Consider the following 17,776-nt stretch of genomic DNA (forward strand, 5'->3'; position numbering starts at 1 on the left):
GGATGAAGTTCAGCTGGGATCCACAAAAGTCTGGATGCTGCCTAACACCAGTTTTCTGGAGTGGTAACATCCTTTATACAACCATCGAGCCAGGTGGCTACGTAGCTACGTATCAGTATTTAGCAAGCTACTGTATGTGTCGTTATTTTTGAACGATGGCAGAGATGCAAAAGTGGAAATCGTGAACTCTGTTTTACTTATTGAAGCCGACACAGGTCCATCCATTTCCCCTGAGGACACAGCGGGTACGAGCCAACATGTTTGTCTCATGTTTTGTCCGTTGACTGTGTCCAAACGAATCTGCAGCGAGCTAGATAACGTTAGCCAACGTTAGCCTGCCAAGTTACGGTGATTCATGTCAACCGCTGAGAGGGCATTTTAAATGGCTTTGGGGTGTTGACGAAGAAAGTCACGACAAACGTTACTCAGAGCAGTTTGTCAGACAGCGAAGCCGCTGTTGAGGTTTGTGTGTTTAATGAGTCGAAGCTGCAGGTGAATGACGGAGGGGTGGGCGGGGGCGGACACGATTACTATTGACACACTAATTAGGTAACTATCTCAAATCAGAACTGCATGAAAGTAGAAACATCCATATGTACTCATCAAATAATGTTTAAAACCATCGTGCCATGAGAGACAAAACATCAAAATGCAAACACAATAGATAACATACTCGCAAAGAGCATCAAAACAGCAACCCATCACCATGGGAAATTAAAAAAACACTTGTTTTCACAAGTGTTTCACTCCCATCTGACATACAGTATCACAGGAGGACTATGCAATGGTTGTTATGGCTGAGGGCGAATGCATCGATGATCCTGTCGACGTTCAGGGCTCGTGCCCTTTTAATGGTATATTGAATTGAATTGAATTGAATTGAATTGAATTGAATTGAATTGAATTGAATTGAATTGAATTGAATATTGATAGCCAAAAGTCCAAGGCTACTGCTACGAGCATCTCTGCTACTGCTCCTCAGATAGGTTTTCAAACGGCGGAGACAGGAAAAAGATCATTCACAGGAAGAACATGTAATGTCAGGGATATACAGAGTTTGTACAAGTCCATAAACGTGTCCTTGTATGGTGCCATGAGTGTTCACAGTTCCAGAGTTGTGTTAACAGAGTGTCCCTGTTGTGATTTTCTTTCGAGAAGACGTCGGGCTTGATGCAACTCTGCATTTTCACCTTTGCTCCACCACCAGTGGAGCAAAGGTGGAAAAACAGGTGAGCTTCAACGTCAGGCTCCTGAAATGAAAATGAAAATGTGTCAAAGTGAGCAGACGGCTGCAGCTGAGTCGAGTCGTGCTGTTTCGCTCTGAACAGCGATACTTAAACTGAGTCCATCGTGCCTTTCTTACCTTCACAGCAGAGTCTCTTCCAGACACGGTGAGTACAGCAGATGAAATCCACTGATCAGACAACCAGCATTAACACACAGCTGAGCTGGGCTCAGTTTGTGACACTTTAGCTTTTTAAAACTGGTCAGATGAAACTTTCAGTTACATGCAATGAAGTCATATGTTACAGAAATGCCTTTTAGTGTTCAGTAATCGTAGTTTGATAGTTTTAAACAAATAATGAAGAGTTCTGTCCTGACAGCTTTGTTTTCCCTTCACTTTCATTTCCCTCTCAGTGTGTAGACATGTCTGCTGCCAGCACTTTGCTCTCTGAAGATCAGTTTATGTGCCCCATCTGTCTGGATGTGTTTACTGCCGCAGTCAGCACACCATGTGGACACAACTTCTGCAAAAACTGCATTACTAGACACTGGAATGCTAACGTTCTGTGCGAATGCCCCATTTGTAAAAAGCGTTTTGTCACTCGACCTGAGCTGCAGGTCAATATGTTTGTCTCTGAGATGGTTGCTTGCTTCAGGCAGGCAGCTCAGCAGAGCGCCAGCAGCAGCTCAAAGCAACAAGCTGCCAAACCAGGAGACGTTCCCTGTGACGTCTGCACCGGAACCAAACTGAAGGCCCTGAAGTCCTGCCTGGTGTGTCTGGTGTCCTTCTGTGAGACTCACCTGGAGCCTCACCTGACAACATCAGGCCTGAAAAAACATCAGCTGATCGACCCCGTGAAGAGCCTGGAAGGCAGGATGTGTACGAAGCACGATAAACTGCTGGAGCTGTTCTGCAGGACTGACCAGACATCTGTCTGCTGGCTCTGCACAATATCAGACCACAAAGGACACGATGTTGTTCCTCTTCAAGAAGAATATGAAGGAAAGAAGGCCGAGCTGAGGAAGACAGAGGCTGAGCTTCAACGGATGATCGAGAAGAGACAACTGAAGATTGAAGAGTTCAAACATTCAGTCAAGGACAGCAGAGGAAAGGCAGACAAACAGATAGCAGCTAATGTTCAGTTCTTCACCATACTGAAAGAAACTATAGAGAGAAAGCAGGCCGAAGAGACTGAGATGATTGAAAGGAAGCACAGAGTGACAGAGAAAAAGGCTGAAGGCTTCATCAAAGAGCTGGAACAGGAAATCGTAAAGCTGAAGAAGAGGAACGCTGAGCTGGAGCAGCTCTCAAACTCTGAAGACCACCTCAACTTCCTCCAGAACGTCCAGATCCTGAACGCTGTCCCACCCACCAAAGACTGGACCCAAGTCACCATGCGTCCACCTTTATATGATGGAACTGTGCCCATGGAGCAGCTGAAACTGAAGAATCTGCACACTGAGGCTAATCTGAAGTGGCTGCGGCAGTATGCAGCGGACGTGACCCTCGATCCTGATACAGCACATAACGAACTCATCCTGTCTGAAGATGGTAAACAAGTTCATCATGGTGATGCCAAGGCAAATCTTCCCGATAACCCAGAGAGATTTTCAACTGCTTGCTGTGTCTTGGGAAAGCAGAATGTTTCCTCAGGAAGATTTTATTTCGAGGTTCAGGTTAAAGGGAAGTCTGATTGGTTTTTAGGAGTTGCCAGAGAGTCAGTAAACAGGAAGGGAACATGCATAAGTAGCCCTGACGATGGTTTCTGGACTGTACATTTGAAGAATGGAAATATCTTCTACGATCTCACTGACCCTCCAGTCCATCTCTGTCTGAAGTCAAAGCCTGAGAAGGTGGGGGTGTTTGTGGATTATGAGGAAGGTCTGGTCTCCTTTTATGACGCTGATGCTGCGAAGAGAATCTACACCTTTACTGGCTGCTCCTTCACAGAAAAGCTCCTCCCGCTCTTCAGCCCCTGTTTTAACCAGGCTGGTAAAAACTCTACCCCTCTGATCATCTGTCCTGTCAACCGTACTAAAACACAAAATACACCCGCCGGTCCACGCTGGGGCACCGTGCCTGCATCATCTTTACGTCATGTAGGCAGGCCAGCACCTTCTCGTCGGTCAAGGTACCGTTATTGACTGTGAAATATCCTGTTACACAGTCAAAATAAAGCTTGCTGAGGAACAATTCAGGTGACAGTCGCAGTTTGATTAGCTTTAGGAAAAGATCACAGTTTTGCTTAAAGTAAGTACTCGCTTAAATCATTTTTTTATGTAACAAATGTCCGTGTCAGATCTCACGTTCAGTGAGTTCTTAATGTACATCGCATTGCATTTACTGCTAAAACACAATAATCTGATAACAAATAATTCAGTTGATGTTGTGTAATGTAGTTTATTCCTTTGAGTGTATCACCTGTTTCCAAATGTTGAAACATCACAGAGTACGATAGTCACAGGCCTAACTTGAGTTTGTTTTTTTTTTGTTTATTTAGCAGCATTACATCACTGTGTGTTGTTTTACTCTTCTAAATGAAAGTTGACCTCTTTTTTTCTGTGATATTTATCAAAATGATTAAAATCAGAATGAAACAACAGGTGAATAATCATGCCTCTGTGTGTTCTGCCTTCAGCTTTAACATCAGTTTTCGTTTCTAAAAGCCACAGATAGTGAGGTGATGATGATTTTTCATGTGCAACCTTTTGTAGGTGACATTTGCTGAATGGAGGAACTTCTCATTTAAAGAGTTTGTACCTTATCAAACATAACATGCATACTTATCAGAGCAACAACCACATACTGTCTGTGCATAAGTGGTGAAAATGTTCTCTCATTACTCGTGTGTGAAAAGAGGGATGATTGCGCCTCCGTGTGGTTGTTCAAACTAATGAGGAGAACTATTGTTGATACTGTCTTCCTACTAAAAGAAACACATTAAGACTTTATTAAGACATTATATTTTTTCATTTCTTTTAATGTTTCTGTTCTGTATACACGTTTCTGTTCTGTATACAACCCCAGTCCCAAAAATCAGAAATAATACAGAATCTGAAGGAAGATGTGGAACGCTCCAAAAACACCTGTTTGGAATATTCCACAGGTAAACAGGCTCATTGGTAATAGGTGAGAGTATCACTGGGTTTTGGGCATAAAAAGGGCATCCTGGAAAGGCTCAGTTGTTCATGGAGGATGGAGAAAGGTTCACCACTTTATGAACACATGACTGGATGAAGGACATGAACGCATGGACTCAGAGACACTTCAGGAAACTGCTGTCAGTAAACAGTTTGTTTGTAAATGACTGATGTGAAAAAAGATGTTTTTATTCATGTTTTACTCAGAGTTCAGACTTCCATTGAGTTTTGAGTTTCACGATATGAGTGAAACAGCGCCCCTCTGGGCTGTAACTGTAGATCAACGTCAGCCAACCTGTGCGGCCAAACTTGGCATTGCACCCTCGCTGAGCTCTACAAATGAAAACGCAGGTGAAGTTCGGAGCGTTTGATTAATGAAATGAGCACCTGAGTGCGTTATCTGTCAAACTGCCGCGAAGCCGAGGAAGGACAAGAGTCCGAAGAAGAAACCATGAAGGTAATTGATCATCCAGTCATTGCCTTCACAACAAACAATAGAAGTTAAAACAGTATTTAACTTTACAGAAACTACGACCGTTAGCATGCTAACAGCGGCGCTACTTAAGCTAGCTAACGTGTTTGGAAGGCGTTAGCTAGCAGCAGATAGCACAGATTCTTATCAAAAGTCTTTTTTTTTTCCCAACACAACACAAATATCAATTAGAAATTATGAATGGCGTTTTCAGTATTTGTAATGAGGTAAACTGAGACTGACTTTAATGAGCTGAACATGTGGCATGACTGTAAATATGGATAATATAGTGCAGAGTATGGCTTTACACTGCGGGAGGTGTAATAGTAGTAGGCTAGCTATTTTGTTTATGGTAGACCAAGCATACAGGTAGGACTGTGCTAACCAGGGAAAACGCATGTAGAGCCAGAATATGTTCACACCCAACTGAACGAGTTAAAGGATTAATTTTATTTTTCCAAACTAGAGTTGGTGATGGAAGAGTGGAAAAGCTAACCAAGACTGTTTTATTTAACTTCTGTCATGTTTGAATGAGGTTTTACGAAGAGTTAACAAAGCAGCTAAGCTCGTCTTGGGAGAGAAACTTGGATTCAGAAGGTGCACAGTTTTGTTTTCCCGTTGAAGGAGGAAAGTAGTTGTAAGATTATTTCCTTTCTTGACATTTTGTGAGTTTAATTTGTATCTGCCAGCTGAAACTACGAGGGGACCACCACACACCTGTGCCAGCATACTGGATAGAAAGTCAGAGGGTCATTAAAGATCCTTTGACGTATCCGTAGAAAGTTTTACATTGATCCATCCTATAATCAAGGCTGTCTCATATAAGATTTCCCTGATGGATTCTGCCTTGTCCTTCCTTCCCCCTCTTCACTCATCTTATTGCTCTTCAGAGAAAGAAAGTGGTCGGTTAGTCTTGAATCTCCCCCCAAAGGCTCCAAACTGCGAGTCAAGGGGACGCTGAGGGGCCCTGAAGGAGGCTTGTCTCCTCTCTTCTCCCCTTCTGAGTCAGACTAATCTAATATGACTTTTTATTAGATTATTCAAGTGTCTGCCACCCTGTCTGCGGCCGCTAATGCATTACCAATACCTGCCTTCACCGTCGGGATGAAGGAGCACTTCTGTGACAAGACAGGAAATAGGAGAGATGACGGGTTTCTTTGAAGCACGTCAGGAGCTGCAGAAGAGGGGGAGGAAGACGAGGTTTCCTGGAATTAGATGCTGTGAGGGCGAAGATCAGAGTCACATGACGGCTGAGAGTTTCGGAGTGAGGCCGAGCAGTTGTTCGGCTGTCAGAAAGCGAGCTCTGAAGTGTTCGTGATAGCGAGGCCTCGAGTGCTTCAGGGGCGGGAAGAGGATGAGATTCAGTGATCTGTCGCTCTCTTTTGTGCGCTGTCCTTTCATATTTCACTGCTCTTTAATAATCCAGGAAACGCACTGCACTCATCTGCTTTTAAAGGCTGACTTTTATCCTCAAACACACACTTTTTCCTCTGAAGATGGAACAAATCACTGTAGTCCACTCGTGGTCTGACCGTGTCTCGCACATGTTGTCCTGTCATCTTCTTCGGTACATGTTGAGCTGAGGAGCACACTGGACTGCATCTCCCAGTCAGAGTTTCAGCTCCAGTCCACGTGTCCTGGAACTTCCAGTCAAATATTATGTGTTTTCTTGACATTATTCTCTGTTTCTAACTTGTGAAACTGGTCCAGTATTGAGCGAGAGCGATGCAGCCTGCAGTGTAGTCCATCTAGGTGTTCGAGCACTGTCAACAGTAATTTGGGTAAAACTCACTGAAAGTGTCCTGGTTCGTCTTTCCACTGTTCCAACAATCGCCACCAGCTCTGGTTTGGTCGAAATAAGCTCTTAATTCACCAGAGCGAGAGAGAGAGGACGGAAAAAGCTTGTAGAGCTGAAATATCTTTACATCTAACTCTGGAATCATCGTGACTGGAGATGCATAAATATGTTGGACTTCAACACATTTTCATTCTTAAAACAACTGTATTTAGCAGATAACTGAAGCCCTGCGGCCAGTCAGCACCAATGAGGTAACAGCTAGTCGTGATGTAGCTTCGGGTAATTGTCAAGACGGAGCTTCATTCTGACAACTTTATCTTTTTGGAGAGTTCATTTTATAATAATACATCATACTTTGTGAGCTGCTCGTATGTTTGAACATGTCACATCTTAATCTGAGAGGAAAGAGGTAAAAGCGTAATGTTTGCTTTTCAAACGTGGTGGAGTAGAAGTATAAAGTACCACAAAAAGGAAATACTCCGGTACCTGAAACCTGTTTGTAAGTGCAGTACTTGAGTGAATGTAATTAGTTACATTCTATGACTGGTACCACGTAAATAAGATATCATTATTATTATTATTATTATCGTTTAAGTAGTAATATCTCTGTGTGCTGCTGCTGCCAGCAGGTGGCACTGTTGTCCAGGCAAAGGTTCTCATGTCACATGGAGCTGATTAGTGTTTTACTTTATTCAGCCAGTGTGAATCCATCCGTTGCACACACACACACACACACACAGACACACACACACCCCGCTTGCTTGTTGTCAGGTATCAGGTGTCAAACTACCAACCACACGCACATGACGGAGTGTCGCCACAACACCTGAGAAGCTGAGAAACCCCCTCAGAGCTCAGAGGAGACGCTGCTGAGAGCAACAAACTCCATGTTTTAAAACGGTCGCAATAAGAAAAAGAAAAGAAAAAACTAAATTAGGCATTAAATCACAGAGGAGTAGATTTTTAATTTATTTGTGGGGTTATCCAAGAGCTCAGCTGGATCCTGGGATGTCGTCCTCTCTCTGTTTCCTGTAAATTCTTCTTCTGCTCATTGTTTTCAAACCTCTGGTGCTGCCATCGAAGATGTAAAAGATATTAATATTTGCATAAAAAACAAGTTCACAGGGCAGCTTCTGTTTGAGCTGTCAGCTGCTGTAGAATGAATCATAAATCCTGTGATAATAAATCAGACATTTGAGGAATTTATTAACCTGTTAAAGCCTGATTTTCCCTGAAGTAGTTTTGGAAAAATAAAATTGATTTTGTCTTGGTTTGAACAAGCTGTGGCTGTAGATCATGAAGTGAAATGCTGATGGGCCAGTGAGGTCACAGAGGTTAAGGAAAGCTAATGATTGTGGTTCACTATTGATCAATAGTTTGGTCAAAGGGTTTCTTATAATTTAACAGAACTCAAGCTGACGGTTTCAAATTGCTTGTTTTGTCTGATCCAAAACCCAAATCTGTTCAGTTTACTCTCATAGACCAGTAACTTTTTGGCAGTTTTGCTATAAAAATGGTGGAAATGATGCATGCCAAATAATTTCCTGATTGTCCTCTCTGCTGAGAGCCAATCAATATGTTGTCTTTAGGCCTCTTTCTTCTGCTTTTTGGTGCACAAATTGAGGTTTTTGCACAAACCTGAAAGAATCTAAGTGTATCTATAACGATTCATTGATTTACATCTACTGCACTTTATTTTGAAATTCCACGTGTTATTGATCGGTGTGTGTCTGAGTGCTTGGTTTGGTGACTGAGCGGGAGTGTAACCTGTGTACTTCTACTCACTGTACTGCTGTTGACCACCACATGAAAGGCTGAATTTGTGTTACTCTGAAAGAGGACAGCGAGTTAATCTCACAGCTCAGGCCTACCTGCTGTCGCTGCAGCGAATGCAGCGATTGGCTATCGGCCTCGGGCTCCATTGTCGCGGCCGCGCTCCCGTTGTCTCATACCTCAACAGCTGTAATGAGAGAGGGGAGGCAGGGAGGGGGGAGGAGGCCTTTTTCCCCTCCTGTAGGGAAGCTGTTGAGCTTAATGTTTAATAAGCCACTGGACACAGAAGGAAACCTGATCCTCTCTGGAGAGGCAGGCGTGTGTGTGTTTTTGTGTTTGTGTGCTTGTGTGTGTGCACTCGGTGTGCGTTTGTTGTGTGAGTATCCAGGCGTGCTGCATTATTCTCTGGTCAGTGTGTGAATCAGATGCTCTGTGTTGATTGGGCTCTCTTGTAATTGACTCTTTATTCAACTCAAGGCCGGCTCGTGTTTCTCCTCAGAGCCGCTGCTCACAGAACACAAGACTGCCTTTTCTTTGAGTCTTTTGAGGCTCCTCCATCGATATTTTTGTTAACGCTGAATCCAAAGGCGCGCGACATGAAAGCTGCAGCAGCTTGTTTCGATTAAGCCGCAAATTTTCATCAACTGTGCGGCCCTGCGGAGCAGTTTGAGCCTCCTTCGCTTGTTGTTTTGGTTTTAACTGCACACACATGCAGACTTCACCGAACATGCAGTCTGTAACTGGACAAGAAGAAATGCATGTTAATGGGAGGAAGATTAAGAGCTGGTCTAGCTCAAATTGTGATTGGATTTTAGCCAGGTGTGTGTAACATCTGTGCAGGTTGACCTCATTCTACAAGAAAGAAATCCACTTAAGATGGGAAAAGGTCACGTACCTCTGCCTCTGACCCCATTAATGCTCGACATTTAAAGGGTCTCATCTCATACAGCCTAGATGAGCTTTACGCACTTTCATCTACATTTAGCCACATTTAGCATCTCACTTTGCCAGATCACAGGTGTCGTTGCATTGCGTGGTTCTGCATGCTAACCATGTTGTTAAATGAATGGTGAATAATAATGTGTTTGCTGGATGTGTAAACAGGCAAGTGTTTGCTGTGGCAGCCATAATTACTCTGATGGTTACAATATCTGATGCCTGTGCGTCTGTCTAGTGTCCAGAAACTGGTTATTGCAGCTTTAAGGTGACGCTCTTTTCAGTGCAGTAATTGAGACGTTTGTACCGCTGGTGGCTTGCTTGTAGTATCAGCATCTGTCTTGAAATATCAACCGGAGGACACTGCAGGTTTCGTCAGTGTGCGATAAAAATACATTTTGTGTGTAGAGACCGTTTTCATCGCCGTAGCACCTTTTAAAAAAAGAACAGGGCGAGTTACCGCGCTGATGTTTTCGTTGATGGCTGAAAATGTTCTTTCCAGCAGCTGCAGTTTGACTCATGGTGTTTATTGTTTTCCCTCTCGTCACGGCCCTGCTGCACCTTTTACTTTAAATCTTATCGAAGCCTCTTTTATTGTTTCGTACCCAACAGTGGAACAACCCTCTGCCTCCACTTTAAAGACATTTGCTTCCTGTCTCTCGTCGGAGGATGAAGGGAAATGCCATCCCTCTCGCATGAATCACATCCCCTCCTTTGCGTCCGTCTTCGCCTCCTTTTATTTTCTCGTGTTAGAAATGACTCCCTTGGGCTCAGGATGAAAACATCACAGTGGATGAAAATGATGCGGTAGCATTACCACAGCACGTCAGGGGTCACCTGCAGGCACGCTTACAGTGCGGTCTTTGGGGTTAGGCTACATGAGGTCGCTTGAGGAGCAGTTTGCCTCCAGACATTTGCTGTTAAGTCACAGCCAGCAGATCGCACACATCGCTCTGCCTCCACAGCTGTGCGCACCAGAGCAGCTGGACGCACACTGAGGTTACAGTTGTAGCCACCAGCCAGCTAAGCGTTCGTATCAGCCACATGGCGTTTAATAATGCGGCTTTTACTCATCAGCGGTCACACTGAATGGCTATTCTGCTGCGGTCACGTGTCCTCTGTTGGCCTGCCTCCTGTCCTGGGACTCGGCTAGAGTTACAGGGCAGCTAAAGCCTCTGATGTATTATTCATCTACTCATGTCAGATATTACAGGGGAACAGGGTGACGTGGGGAGGGGCTGGCATGCACTGCTGCACCACGGGGTCAGGAAGTGGACACAAACAGACGGGCAACCCGATAGACGAACAGGCCACCAGTCAGGGACTGAAGGGCTCTGTCCCTTAAGACGCATCTGTCACAGTGTCCACCAAAACACTCGTCCCTCTTCTGTGAACGTCCCATCTGTTTCCCTGTTGTTCCCCTCGGTCCAAACTTCAGGACCGACTGTCAGCTTCACTGTAGGTTCATTAAAAACCGAATCCCTGACGGCCATACAACCACAGCTTAACATGTCAAAGACAAGCACAGGCTGTCCTGATTTTTACAAATCGTATCCACATTTTGGCAATTTTCGCAATATTCCACATTTTCCAATCAGTTCTGATTTCTCTGTGATTCTGTAGGTATTTTCTGCATCGTGGAAATCAGAGGACCTTCGGCAATAATAAATCATTCCTTTTGAAAATTAAACCTCAGAAATTTCATTTGACCCGCCTTCCAATAATAGTTGTCATGCTAGCCGTGTTTCCTTCAAGGTGTTTTCATGTGATGGAAACAGCAAATATTTGAAAAACTCCCTGAATTTTGCAAAATAGTTTTTATGCTCACTTGCGAAATGGGAGACGGAAACACCTTTGCCAATTAAGTTCTGTCTTAATTTACAACAATCAATACAAAAGAAGAAGTTTCTGCTGTCGTCATCTTTCCAGATATTCCCGTAACGCTTTTCGTCTTCATGTCCATCTCTGGACCGCATGAAACATGGGAGATGAAACAGCAGTTATAATGTGTCTAAATGAATAAATTCCTGCAGCTGTCTCCATTCTTCTGTCAGGTTAGTTTAAGGTGTTTGTGTTGTTTACGGTTTTCCATATTCTTCTTCTTCTACTCTCTTTATTATAGCCACGCATAACGTAGCTTATACCGCCAACTTCTGACAAAACTCTGCTTTGCATAGCCTCGTTTGCTCACTCCAAACCAGTGTAGGGAAACATGACTGATTCACATTTTCTTTGTTTTTTGGGTTTTTTGCTTGAAATGTGCTTGAATTTAGGGCTGCAACAACTAATCGATAAAATCGATAATTATCGATTATTAAATTCGTTGGCAACGAATTTGATTATTGATTCGTTGGGTAGTGATTAACTTGGCCCGCAGAGCCGTTTATTTTGCTGATCAGATCAGCCTGGTCGCAGCCTGTCACTGGCTTAAAAAAAAAATCCTGTCACTACCGGCTGTGTCGCTGTCGCGGAGCCTAAAGAAAACACTCAAACATGGCGAAGGAGGAGAAAACGGCAAGACCGAAGTCATCAAAAGTGTGGGAGCATTTCACTCTAACAAAAACGAAAAAAAGTGTTAACTGCAATGCAAAATGAGCCTGGCTTGGCATGGAAGCACAACCATAATGCGGGAGCATTTAAAAAGGAAGCATGTTGGTGCTATGGATGACGCCGCCGTGGAAGGCAGCTCGGTTAGCTAACGTTACTACAAAATCTTCATCTTGATTTTCATTAAACAAGAGATTAGATTCATGTGCGTAGTGGTGAGGAAACGTTCATATCACAGCAGGTAGTTCGTTTCGTTTATCTAGGTGTAATAGCCGCTGTTTGCTCGGCATCCATCTCGACAAGATTACCCTGCTAACGTAACGCATTACAAGGCTAACGTTAGCGGCTAAGCTATGCTTGTCGAGCTGGATGGCAAGCAAACAGTGTGGTGTATTACCGTTAGATAAACGAAACGATCTACTTGCTGTGAAACGAACGTTTAGCTGGCCCACTAAGTTTTCAGTCTGTTCTCATTTAATTCTGTATTTAGTCTTGACTCCTGTCACTTATTTGTTGTGTGCGTGCCCTAACCCTTTTTGTTTTAGTCCATGGCTATTTGAGAAAGTAATAAATGATGCCAGCACTGTGCTGGATCAAACCGAGAACCAACTTGTCTCCTCGTTCTTCTCTTCCCTATAATGTAAATAAAATTAGTGCATTTTTAAAAATCTGATTAATCGATTAATCGAAGAAATAATCGACAGATTAATCGATTATCAAAATAATCGTTAGTTGCAGCCCTACTTGAATTAGTTGAAAACATGGCAGCAGTATCTCAGCTTTGTGTTTGCTCCGTGTGCTGATTGTATTCAGTTATTCCTTAAACCAATAGAGACACTGTGTTATCTGATGAGGTGGCTGTTCCCACAGCAGACAGCAGGCCACAGAAGAGAGATCATCATTATCATTGTGTTGACGTCACAGCATGCAGCAGTGGAATGGAGACCTCAGGACCTCGGTCCGGTAACTGGACCAGTAGCTGTTGGCCATCCAGACGCCCTGCCGTGTTCCCACTGAGACCTGGAATTAGCCGACCGCCCGTTGCCGCTGTGATCCATTACTGTGCTCGCACAACATGTGGAGGAGGGGGAGAAAAGACGGTTCTGAACAGGGTGAAAAAAAAGAGTTAAAACCTGACCCTGTCCCTGCACACAAAGCCCAGGGGTATGCGAGGGGTATGGAGGCAATAATAGCCCTGCCTAAAAATAAAAGGGGCAAAATGACAGTGGAGGATACCGTTACAAAGAGCTCCAGTGGACAAATAGGAGGGCCAGCGCTTTGAAGAGTTTCTCACAAAAGACGGACCATACACTCCCCCCTCCGCCACCACAACCCCACCCCACCCCCCACCTCCGCCGCCCGCTCTCCTCCGCCTCCGATCAGGTTCCCATTATCGGCAAGGCCACACGGTGGAGAGGCAGGAGGGGTTTGAAACGCCTGTCAGAAGCCGCTCGTCTGTGTCCGGCCTCCGTGAGCTCCTGTGAGGCATGCTGGGAGCTCAAAGGATGGCGGTGCTGCTCAGTCGCTCCACCATTAAACACAAAACTGTAGCCATCAAGCTTTGTGCAGATGTTCATGAGGTACAGTCGAATAGTCAGTTTTTCGTAGGAGGGACCAGGAGTGAGATGGTCTGAAGATATTGAAGCAGCAGCCATGATAAGAGCTGTTTGAACTCTCTGGAAAGGTGCTTCCTTTTGTTCCTCCTTTAGCAGAGGATACGCTGGACCATCCTTTAGGAAACAAGATCACGCCGTCCCACATTGCTTTGCTTCAGCAACATTTAAAGCAGCACAACATTCGAGCGTTTCCGACAACAAACCATCGTCACATCTCACATCCACAGTCTGAACTTCAGACCGCAGTCGAGTCATTTCAGGGTGTCGTTCTCAGGAAAGAGTCCTGCTAACTTTTCCTCTAGGGCCACCATGAGGCTGACTTTTGCGGTCATGTTGCCTTCAGGGTGATGTGTTAATAGCTGATTAATGACATTTGCATTATTATTCAGGTTTGACTGGATACGTGAGAACTTTGACCTGCTGATGGCAAAGTCAGAATCGCTAAAGTCACCAGGCGTCTTCTTTCGTGGATCGTTAACGTTTGTCCAAAAAAGTCGTACAATCTATCCAGAACAATCACGGAAAATAAAACCTCTTTGTGCTCCATCAAGAGTTCTGTCGAGATGAATGAAGTGCCAAGTGACCCAACTCTCGGATGGGTGGGAACCTGCAGTGTTTAAAGCCACTTGTCACTCACAGGAAGGTAAATTGAACGAAGTGAAACAGTATTTTCCTGTGATTCAACACTTCACTGCTCATTGTATTCCCTGATGTGGTGAACCACACCCATTCAGACGGCTTAAAGAAACCATGAAATGTTTCTGACTGGTTGGCGAACTGTAGTGACTGAGGCCCAGGTACAGGTACAGGTGTGTGTGTGTGTGTGTTTGCCAGAGGGTCCAAGTGTTGGACTAGGTCCACATGTCCAGGCATGTCTCCCGCTCCCCGTGTCCCACAGTTGGCCTCTGTAATTAGGACCTGGGCTCAACCATCCAACACTCTGACAGGAGGAGGATGACGTTGCCTCCAGATGCTGATGGAGCTCAGTTGCACAATAAGTGACAGTAAAAACATCAGGATCAGCAAGTGGTGATTTTCAGGAGGTTTTGGTGACGTGAAGGGAAGAAAGTGACGGGAAAGATTTGGAAAAACTTAAAGCAACAGCGGATGTTACTAATAGTCCCTTTGAATGAGGTTGTGTGACTTTATTTGCAGGAACGGTCCATTTAAACGACCCTCAGATGTGATTTACTTCAACATACTTCATTATCAGAGTTCATGCTAAACGTGACGCTAAGAGCAGCGAGAGTGAACCGAAGCGTTGAACAATGAGCTTAACTCTCTATAAAGCTTTGTAAAGAAAAGATGTTTGTCCGTCGTTGTAAGATATTGACTACAGTTGCTTCTCCGGTTCAGTTAAATGAGCAGCAGGTTGTTTTCTTAAAGAGAGGGAGGGATTTTCTTCAAGCCTCCAACCTGCTGATTGGATCTTCTGCAAAGCACCCAATCCTGACCTCTGACCTCTCTGAGGAGAGTCAAGGATCATTTGCTGCGTGGCAAACTTTGCCATCAGTAAATATCCTCAGATTATGTTGGAACATATGCGCGCTCGATGAGGTAACACACCTGTGGCCTATTTTTGGATGGCTAATCATCCAATCAGAGTCTTGGCTTAAAAAACTGACAACTTTGCAGCTGTATCAGGTCTTTTCTCCTGTTCTTGCCTGTCATCCTCCTGCATGTGCTCACATATCACACCTGAAATGAGTCACCTTTTCTGTAGAAAGTATTTTTTTTCCGGCGGTCGTTGCCTCCCTGGAGGGTTTGGGTGTCGGGGCGTCAGTCAGAACACTTCGTCCCGTGGCGCTCCCTTCTCCTCGTCACAGCCTCGTGGCAGGTGCTTATCGGGGCCGCCAGCCGGACCACTCCTTCGGCTCAGAACCGGGCCGGCCGGGGGAGGATAGCGTGGCCCGCTCCCATTTTCAACACGGCATTGTTGTGCCTGGCAGCGCGCTCCGCCAGATTGAGATCTTGCGGGAGAAAGTGTCATTTCCTTAAGCTGAACCCACCCGAGCGCGGCCCGCTGCCACCTTCCTAAGAAAGCAGGGAACGAACATTTCCAGCCCGTCTGTCAGTGCGGCACAAAATGACCGCGTATTAACAATGCTGCTGCACCCTCTTTAAGATCCTGACCCGCGATAAACACACACGAACACATGTAGTCACACAGCTTTGGCTTTTTGACCTTCGGCTCCCACGCGTTCGTCTCTGAGTGCTGCATCTGTGCTGCTGTTTAAAGTAAAAGTTATTTTTACCGTTTATCTTTTTTGGGGACTTCCTGTTGGACAGAGGCAGTCACTGCTTGTGGTTTTGAGGGCGTGGCAAACTGGGCCAGAAAATCAGCTAAAGTCAGCAGCACTCAGGTCAGAATCCACCACCTGCACCTGATGTCTCCCCAAAAGTGATGTTTTTTGAAAAATTCACATTATGTGCAGACGTTTGCGGCTTTGCTTGCAGCTTGTGAAGCTATTTTGACACAGTTTTATCTGCACAGCTTTCAGCACAGTGCATGCTGCATTTGCTTCGTGCAGGTTAATCGAGATGAGGTTGACATTTCCTTCTTTTCGGTTCTTTCCCGTGCGTCTGCATTTAATAACACTCCGCAGTTTTCATGATTACTTATTTTTTGCTCTTTTTTCCTTCATTCCTTCCGTCCGATTCCCTCCATCCTTCTGCACTGACTTCATCATTTGATCCGTTTCCCTCAACAATGAAACTAACTCTGCTCTTTTATTTTCTCGCCCTGATCCAGGAGCATCACTGCCACGTGTCACCGTCGTGTAAAACCAAAGATGGCGGTGGATTTCTTCCCCGGCTCCTGATTGGAGAGCATCTGAGCAGCAACTTGGCGGTCTCCAAACTGCCCCAGTGCTGTGATCCACAGGTACCTGCTGCCCTCATTATTTAAAAGCAAATCTATTACTGTTGACAACATGAGAGGAGACATTAAAGAAACCGTACGATGCTACATGCTCACATGCAGCTCCTCTATATCTCAACCTAATGCGGATTCAGAGGCCGTACAATGGGCTGGTATAGACCTTTATGTGGGGGTCCCCTCCCTCTGAAGAGACATATTAACGGGCTTCTGTGACTAATGGATGTAGTGGGATCTAATTTAAAGGAGGGAGGGTATCAAATCCATGCGTGCACAAAGACATTAAAGGAAGTCCTCCGGGAGGCCGCAGAGTTTTGATCCCTGCCGCCCCCCTTGGGACGCCTCACCGTTCATTATGTCGGATAACAAGCAGGACAAAGGAGGAAAAGACAAAGAAAGTACAGTATGCTGCGCTTTTTATGCCACTGTAATTTATCGAGCGATACACAACGTTTGGAGTCGAGATCGTCATCAGGCATCAGACAGGAAGTGTAGTGGCTGTGTGCACTCCTCCTTAAAGCTTACTGTCAGTCTGAAACAGTCGTGATGTGCAGCTTGTTTTTCAGAAGCATTTCATCATAACTGTTTTAGCTTGAAGGGTTAGTTTACCCAAAAAAGCATTACCCGGCTTAATCCTGTTGGCATACAGCTGTCCAAAAGGTCTTAATTTTAATATTTTTACCATCATTACAAAACCTTTTCCAGACGAAGGTGTTCACAACAAACTGGTTGATAAAGTCGAGTTCGTGCTTCTGAGACTCTGAGCTCCAAAAGCTCGATCAGGAGTCCAAACTCTGGAGTTCAGGACGACGCAGAACGCTTCATTTACAGTGTTTTTACTGGCATCACCAGCTCAGCCGGACTCTGGCGGCACACATGGTGCAGTCCTCCGCGGATGACCAGGTTCAGCTCCTGCGATGACCCGCCAGCCTCGCCCAGACCCCATCTTTTTGATGAACTGTTCAAAAATTAAACATTTAATGTCTCACCCATATCTCAAAACAAAATTTGGTGACACAGACATTTGCAGTGCAAAGATGGTAACAGGTGTGAGTCCTCATTGTCGCTGCAGGTTGATGTTAAATGCATGCTGGGATGCTTTTCTATCCCCAGTCTCAGACAGGTTAGTGCCCAAAGTGCCCTCAGTAAAATGGATGAAGAGCACTTTGAGTTCAGTCCACAGGACTGAGACAGGAGAAGCTGTCTCATTTTTCAATGTTCTGAGGACCAAATATGAAATCCTTTAGACTCCAGTGTGTTGACGTCCCAGCAGAAGCCTCAAAAACGCCTCGAAACCAAAACACCTGCAGCAAATGTGTGTTTTTGTGATTTGTGTGAAGTGACGTTTTACAGTTCTTCTCTAAGTAGGTTAAGTGCTGTTGCCTGAAAGC

The 17,776-nt window shown here is 44.8% G+C and overlaps 1 protein-coding gene across 1 annotated transcript; it reads left to right on the forward strand.

Moving 5' to 3' along the window:
* Positions 1–1,647: 1,647 nt before the first annotated feature.
* On the forward strand, positions 1,648–15,505 carry LOC139341889 (E3 ubiquitin-protein ligase TRIM21-like). The gene is made up of 3 exons (XM_070978597.1): positions 1,648–2,095; positions 2,192–3,356; positions 15,334–15,505. The coding sequence occupies exons 1-3, from the start codon at positions 1,648–1,650 to the stop codon at positions 15,503–15,505; spliced, it is 1,785 nt and encodes a 594-aa protein (XP_070834698.1).
* Positions 15,506–17,776: the final 2,271 nt, after the last annotated feature.

The sequence above is a fragment of the Chaetodon trifascialis genome, chromosome 14 (genome assembly GCF_039877785.1).
Source record: "Chaetodon trifascialis isolate fChaTrf1 chromosome 14, fChaTrf1.hap1, whole genome shotgun sequence".
Lineage (NCBI taxonomy): Eukaryota > Metazoa > Chordata > Actinopteri > Chaetodontiformes > Chaetodontidae > Chaetodon > Chaetodon trifascialis.

Coding starts and splice junctions, on each gene's coding strand:
- LOC139341889 (XM_070978597.1), top strand. CDS start 1,648: ATGTCTGCTGCCAGCACTTTGCTCTCTGAAGATCAGTTTATGTGCCCC. Junction 2,096..2,191: donor CCCCGTGAAGAGCCTGGAAG/GCAGGATGTGTA, acceptor CAGACCACAAAG/GACACGATGTTGTTCCTCTT. Junction 3,357..15,333: donor GCACCTTCTCGTCGGTCAAG/GTACCGTTATTG, acceptor TCCTCGTCACAG/CCTCGTGGCAGGTGCTTATC.